The sequence below is a fragment of the Opisthorchis viverrini genome, assembly GCF_000715545.1.
Source record: "Opisthorchis viverrini unplaced genomic scaffold opera_v5_354, whole genome shotgun sequence".
NCBI lineage: Eukaryota > Metazoa > Platyhelminthes > Trematoda > Opisthorchiida > Opisthorchiidae > Opisthorchis > Opisthorchis viverrini.
In genome coordinates, this window is record NW_008752014.1 from 14,493 (window position 1) to 22,491 (window position 7,999).

The 7,999-nt window shown below is 46.1% G+C and overlaps 1 protein-coding gene across 1 annotated transcript in view; it reads left to right on the top strand.

The window, feature by feature from the left end:
• Window positions 1-1,245: 1,245 nt before the first annotated feature.
• The window catches only part of T265_10335 (hypothetical protein), a gene marked incomplete at both ends in the record, with an annotated part of 20,540 nt that continues 13,786 nt past the window's right edge, over window positions 1,246-7,999 (top strand). The window contains 2 exons of the mRNA XM_009176675.1: window positions 1,246-1,271; window positions 4,206-4,560. Coding sequence (XP_009174939.1) covers window positions 4,344-4,560 — 217 coding nt within the window. The remainder of the gene's footprint in view (window positions 1,272-4,205; window positions 4,561-7,999) is intronic.

Consider the following 7,999-nt stretch of genomic DNA (forward strand, 5'->3'; position numbering starts at 1 on the left):
AAAACTCCGGCCCGTTTGGCTGAGACTGACCTACCCATCGATTCTTATCTCAGGTTCTCTTCGTTATACAAGGTTCATACGCTTTCAAGTTGGGCGACATATAGCTGTTGCTCAAGCAGTGTTCTTTCTTCGGACCGATGTGCAGATCTCCCCAGGTCGGCAAACCACCTCAAACCTCCGAGTCGGACCCATGCACTGTGATTCTTTGGACATTGGGCCATCCTGATAACGCTCCCGCTCATAGCGGCCTTTGCCCAGTCACATTAGCTGGTTCAATCGGGATCGGTGCATCTCGGCGTGCTAAAGTGTGTCTGGTTGTTTATTGTGTCGGCACGCTTTTAACGGATGGCATATCTGAGACCCGGAAAGATAATTTATATCGAGATTTGTCACATACAGCGAGACATTTTTCGTGTAGGTGATATAAATGCGGTCGGTACAATAAGTCCGGGTGAAATCCACCTCGGCGGTCACTGCGCAGGTAACGGAGGGTAAATTCAAAGTTGCCCACTAACCTCCGTTGGTTTCTGGACGGCACAAACTCCCGTCACAAGCAAACACATCTATAATAACATGCGCGATGCCTCAACTCAGTTCTCGGTCTGAAATCTTTCAGATGGCGTTCGTCCAAAGGAGAACAGAAGGTGGCATTGTGTAGTAAGCGCCAAAGATCTGGTCGAAAACACGCTTGAATGAAGCGAAAACGCGGGGCTGCTTCGCCGCACAATGCCCCAAGCTGCAAAACATTTGAGAGTTGAGTAAAACTTTTTACGCCCAAATTTAGCACCCTGTTACGCGTGCGCTCAGACCAAAAATTATCCAAAGCTATGTTCATATTTTCGCAATTCGCCAAATTTCATTATCCACTTGAGCAATCATGCCTCTGGCGAGAAAATTTTGGTGGAATAATTTCTTAGCATCACTGGGACCCCAGGATACCTAGATGGGGCTCAAATTTTGGGCTGGGACTTTGAACTCCATTGCCTATCACTTTTATTCCATCAGGGGCACGCCACAGCTTCGAAATTTCCATTTCACTGTGCGAATACTAAACCCACCCCCTGAGTGCCCGAAAAGATCTTGGAAATTCCAACGCCCTCGAGAAGTGCCAGTGGCAACTAGCATCCGGCAGATACTGGATCGCGGTTAGCTATTGGGTATCGAATTTCGGCCAATCAGAGGTCGGCTTGATATCGGACCGGCAATCAGCAGTCTTCTGGCCAATCATGTGCGGGACAGACTCTTTGGCTGTCGGCGCATAATAGAGAATGGTAAGAGGGTTGTCTGTCCTGCGTCCCGCCCAACGCAACTGTGATTCGGATGTTACTAACTGCAAACAATCTGTCGACTCGTTTGGACCACGTTATGGTTAGCTCCCTTTGGAAATCTTAGATGCTCAGGTGATCACGACACTATGCGGGCGTATGTATTCACTCCCTTTCCATCTTGAACATATCGGTTGATGTAGGCCCATTCAGTCCACCGCCTGAGAAGCGTCTTTATAACTCAGCGATATCGAGTTGAGTTTGATGAGGTGATTCCAGGACTTCGCGCGGATAATGGTGAGCTGGAGGACAGTGGGAGAAAGATGAAAGCAGTCGTGCTCACAATCTTTGCTACTCTTTGCCTGAGGTAGCTTGCACACCCCAGTGAACACTGGATCCTGTCGTAATCAGCAGCTCTCCTTTAGACCAGGAAAGCTGTAGCGAAAACAAATGACCTTTTAAACGCCCACATTTCCATCAACCGCCGAATAATAAAGAAGCATCGATGGATAACGAAAGCGGAAAGTGTAGAAAAATTCTAAATTGGGGTACAACCGCACCATGTTCCAGCTAATCCGATGAACTGGTTCGAGAAGGGTAGTTTTCAGTGAAACTATTCTTTAAAGGAATGTGACCCCAGTTTAATCACAAACGTTCTAAACGATAGGCTTAACACTTTAAGGAACTTTTAGCTGGCTCCAATCAACTCAACTTCTGGAATGATCAAAGCGCAGGCACGGTCCTCCACCGGCAACGAAAAAGGACAACGATGTCCGGGCTTTCAGTCCGTTGTAAAAGAGAAGCATCTAGAGTAACAGAAACTGTATTTGATATATTCAAAGCTATACACACAAGCAGAGACAATAAATTGTGTGCCACGGATTTCGATTTCTCGAGATTCCTTCATAGACGTTACCAAACGAACCGCGCAGAGATTACTATCAACGAGCACCCAATCAACTATAGACGCTTAATAACGCCGCCGTATTCAATTGCAGCGACCTTCGCATCACCAGAAGTGCGCAGTCGGAAACCGGAAAAGACCGAGGTGGCAAGCAGTTCGATGACGGTACTTTCGTTCAGTGTCCCTGTTCCTGAGAATATACAGCAATGTAGAGGAAACGCAGTGTACGGGCAAGAACCATTTATTGTCCTGTTTGCCCCAGTGTGTGAACATTGAAGATAGCTAAGTAAACCTGTTTTCGGGGTTTCAAAACAAACTTTGAAATGATGTGGGTCGTTACTAGACTTGGACATACAGAAGCTGCTGCTGAGTGTGAGGCAGTGAGAGCGAAAGATCAACCCTAATTCTAGGACCTGTAGAAAGAGCATTACGACTCACTTGGGGTAGGGTAGAAAGGCGAAAATGCAAAGTGTAAGAATGGAGACAGCACTAGCATTCTTGCGCCCACCCCCTTTTATAAGCAGCAAGTAAGGCAACCCGGCTGCTGACAACACGCGACGGCCAGTTTGGCACGAAATTACTGTTAACTGTAAATGTAGGGAAGCAATCGGAGGGATTAGTTTTGGTTTGTATTTCTGGAATGGGCCAAGGGTGATTCTGTGAGACTTGTAGGGTACAGAAAAATTGAACGATAATGGTATTGGTTGATGTGCATATTGATTTTTGCTGTTACGGACTACGGCATTGACGGGTAGACAAAGAAAGAGGGCGATGAAGTAATGGCTTTATGGGAAACGTGGTTGTCTTTGGAAGCCATTCGAAGACGCGAGGAAGGGGGAATGATGGAGTTCTTCCATTACTGCCAAATGCTTTGGCTAATGCTCAAATAGGACGGCTGTCTGCACTAGCACTGCCTATTAGTCGAACTCCTGACCAACAGCTTTCATTCACATCCTCAGTACTAGTCTTGCAGGAGTCGCTAGCAGGCATGTAACCAGAGCGGATGTATTGGGGATCATTCTGTTCGTGGAGATGCGTATGAATTTCTCAGAGAGCGGTACGGAGATAATACAGAAGAAGAGGATAAATAAGTGTCTACAAAATTTTGCGCATTTTCGGATGTATTCTCTAGAAACGGTAAAGACATAGGACAGTCGCACAAAGACATCGATGCAGATATAAAAAAGGTCGAAAGTATATGGAACGGATGAACTTGAGCGTGAATTTCGGGTAAACGAGTATTGCAAGAGGCGGGAATGCGGAATGGGATAGTGTGTTAGAGTCCTTTGGCCCTGGGGGACAAAGAAGAAAAGCTCTGTTTGGTAGTGTTATTTTCACTTGATAGGGATGCCCAGGAGTAAGGGGGCAAGTTTTTCCAACGAGTGATTTGGGAATTGTAACAAGGGGAGGGTTCAGGGAAACGACTCCCTTGGTAATAGCGATATGGCCAGCTACGTCTTGATTGTGGAAAAGGGATTGGAGGCAGTCGGCTGGTTAATAGTTGCAACTTAGCACACCATTTTCACTGGGTTTGCTTCAGGAGTGGGAGGCAGGTTTAAGGAGCCTCATGGCACGGATTGGGTGAATCTGAAATTCGCAACTGGTTGCGACCACTCCATTTATTTTTTTCTACGGTCCATGGATCAGCAAAGGGTTTGCGATCGATTGGAATATTCCCGGTTGGTCGGTGGCGTACTGAATATTGCTCAGGTTTTTTTGCGAAGATGATGTAGTCGGCAGCGAGGGTTCTGGCTCTGGAGTTAAAAGAGTCATATTGAACTTCCCTAAGTTGCTTAAGTTTGGTTGCTTCTCTTTGTTTCCAGGGTGTTACTTTACTTTTACAAGATGAGTCTCAAACATGAAAGGCAAAATGTACTCTTTGCACATACGTTGTGATGAAGGGGACTGTTCAACGGAGCGACACGGTCAAATTCGAACAAAATAAACTGCGAAGGGACTATGTAAAAATATGCCTTGTTTCATTATTGGCCCGCGGATTATTTACAGCATAATTCGGTCTTGTGTTTCTTTTTCAGAGTCCCTGATGAGTTCCTGCCTATAGGCATTATTTTTTTGACGTCGGTGACGACCACCGGCACCCACTTGCACACGGTGACTGCACCACTCCTTGTACTTGCCGTTGGACCAGCTTTTGTTGTTTAGTGTGGGAAACAATGAGCAAACTTCTAGCATTTTTCAAATCCAAGAATATAGAACGCAAGTTTTCTCGCCTCGGGGATGGCCACCGATTGGGAGAAACTTCTTCGTCAGAATCACCTGTGGTGTCGCAACCATATGTGCCACCGGTGCGTGCGAAAGCGGAGCCTTCAGAAGGTGCAATTAAAGCAGCTGAAGCTGCTATGGAGCGAATGAACCGTCAGAAAAAACCAGGTTTGTATTGATTATTTTTTTCGCATCGGCTTGTTTTGACGAACGCGGTGCTCTGAGCACGGCAATCCATCTAAGAGAGGCCTCTCGGTGGAATGATCATTTCGGTCTCTAGACTCATTACCAGTCTCTAATGCGTGTGGAGTCGAAGTCCTCTCGGGGCGTCCGCTTACAGATATTGAGTACGTAGACGGCATAGCTCTCCCTAGATTTGGCGCTATTGTAATGCAGACCACATTAAATAATCTAAATAATACTGCCTCACTGTCTAGTGTGCACTGCACACCTGCAAGGTGTAAAATGCTGCTGCAAGACCAAATGGGCTCGAACTTTAAGATCATGCGGTTGAGCCTTTTGAGGCAGTAGGCAAGTTTGTCTCCCTGGGTAGCTATATCAGTTCTGGTGCTCTGTTGAAAGATGATCTTTCCATCCGGATTGTGAAGTCCAGAGCAGCTTTTCTGGACCTGTCACCCGTGGCACTGGCGTGATATCAGCTTATCCGTCTGATTATCGATGCCTTCGGAGCATTATCCAAGTCTGATGTGGAACATTGGATCAGCAATGTTGAAATGCGTCGAACGGTATTCGAAAGTAATGAATAACTCGCCTACGATAGATGAACTATCAGTTCTGGTGCTCTGTTGAAAGATGATCTTTCCATCCGGATTGTGAAGTCCAGAGCAGCTTTTCTGGACCTGTCACCCGTGGCACTGGCGTGATATCAGCTTATCCGTCTGATTATCGATGCCTTCGGAGCATTATCCAAGTCTGATGTGGAACATTGGATCAGCAATGTTGAAATGCGTCGAACGGTATTCGAAAGTAATGAATAACTCGCCTACGATAGATGAACTAGCCACACTGCATAGGTTGCGCTGGCTTGGCCACGTGCTCCGTATGCTAGTCGACCGGATTCCTTGAAGGATTCTTCTTGCAGAGCCACGCCAAGGGTGGAACGGCCAGGGGAAGCTAAACAATGACTTGGCAGCGAAGTGTAAAAAGCATTACCAGCAAACTCAGTTGCGCTGGTTATTCCCGTTGGATGGGACCCCGGGTCGGGCCACATCAATGGTTGGAGACATTGTCATACATGACCCAATCACACTCTTAATGTCGCTTGTGAATCCAATCTAATGCCTTCAGCGCATAGCTGCCTTCTCAATCCCCGCTTAAAAGCCCAATGACAAACCTGTATTTACGCACCAATTCATCCGTTCGCGCCTCCCTACCTCTCCAAATCATCCACGTACGAAATCGTGGTAGCTAGAACCACTATACGACTTCCCAGGTTTAGTTATCCCGCGACTCAAACTTGCTTACTATGAATGAAAATATGGCTAATCTAAGTATGTTTTCGAACGTTTCGGAAAAATGGTCCAGCTGTAACACCCTTGCGGTGCCCCACTGACATGCCACCCGGAGGAAGCACGAGATCCGGGATACTGCCAGATTGCCTAAGACAGGAGCAGTTGAGATGCAGAGGTCGGGTTCGAACTGCCGGTCTTCTGCTCAGTAAGTTCGTGTCTTAACCACCGAGCCGTCTCGAGTGTTTTAACAGATAGCGAAAGCAAGATCTCAAATTCGCCCAACCATCTAGAAATGACGGCAATCAACATTATGTCTTGAGAGAAAACGTAAAACCCTCTAGGTTTTCGATCAAGGGGAATAAACCAAGCTATTTATTTGCCTGATCTGGGCTTTCTTCTTAATGCAACTATATTTGCTCTTAGCGAAATACACTTTTGTAGACACACACATACACATTTGCAGACTAATTTGGCTTTGCGAGAGACTCACCTGGAACCCAGCGGGATACCTCGTTTGTGATGTGATCTTATGATGAATGCCTACGTTACACACAAACGCGATCGAGTCATATGACAAGAGTCATATGTCAAGAGGCACACATTTTTCATGTTCTAGCCCCCCCCTCGCCACCGTAATTTTCGGTCTACAGCACCATACTTTACGCCTTAATTGTGTTATTGTAAACTGTTGCCTCTAAACTAACCTGAAACGTCATTTGCAAGCCGACCTTTTGTTTTCCTTGGCAGTAGTTCATCAAATCTCATTTCTGTATCTGTAATATCTTAGCAAGCAAATTCGTACGACTTGAACGAGTTTTTTTGGGTCAAAACATGCTTTTCTAATTCACGCAAATGCTCTCAACGGCAAGTCTTTGACTTCATACGGTCTTCGAAGGTTAATTGTTTTCGAAATTCGTTCGGACTTATCGACGAGATGGATGTAGACCGAGTGTGTTAATTTCCATGGATGGCTGCTAACACCAAATAAGATGTGCGCACATTCGCAGAAAATCCATACGGTCCAGAATATGCTTCTTCCAAATGACATCAGAACGGTCCTCGAACTGAACTTAATGCTAATCTATTTTTACTAAAGTCAGCAGATTTGCTGCAGTCTATCCGCTTCCCCATACAACAGCAGCAGAAGGTATCTTAGCAGATAAAGCTACCCGTTAATGAAGCATCTGCTTTTGCCTACCATGGTCCAAATCAGCACGTATTCACTCAATACAAGGGCACCTGATCCGTTTTTGAAGGACTGCTGCTTCAAGAAAGCAGGCCATCGGACCATAATAATAATAATCATCCATCTAAAGCACCCTTCCGGTGCCTAGCTGCCATACCACACGAATGAGGCACGAGGGCTGGGATACTGTCAGGTCGCCCAAGCCTAGACAGGGCAAGTCGAGAAGTAGAGGTCGGGTTCAAACCACGGACCTTCCGGTCAGTAAATTCGCGCCCTAACCACTTGGTCCATCTCGCCCCTAGATGGATGTAGACCATTCCGTTATACGGTAATGGATGAAGCACTTTCGTACGTGAAACACGGACAGGTTGCACAGGATGTACATGACCTTATCGGGTTTTAAGCGTTGCGTTGCGGTACGTACTCACTCTTAGCACTACTACAGGTTCCATTATGTGGCACCATACCAACCCGTTTCGCTGACATTGTCACCATTTTTACCATCATGGTCATCGTCGTCATCGCCATTGTGATTGTCATCATCTTCAGTTGTATACACCGCGTGCATATCTTACAGTCGTTAAGACTATCACACCCACCCATCCTTTGCTCCATGCAACTAATAGGGCAAGCGACCCCATAATTCTAGCATGCTCTTGACCGTATAGTTGTGGAAAAGATTAGTGACAGATTGGTGTTATATGTTAACTACCATGATGACGAACCAATGCATTCGCAGTGGAGCCGCAGCGTTTCCTCACCGCACTTTGTATCTCAGAAATGAACGAAAACAAGGACACTCTTTGAAGCTGTATTTGGTCCGGCGTAAGCGACCAATGATAAAACTACCATCATCATCATCATCATCATCATCATCATCAATGACAGCAGCATCAGTGTTGGCACTGATGCTTCACTGCCGTACAACCGTAAGGTTCGTTTATATATA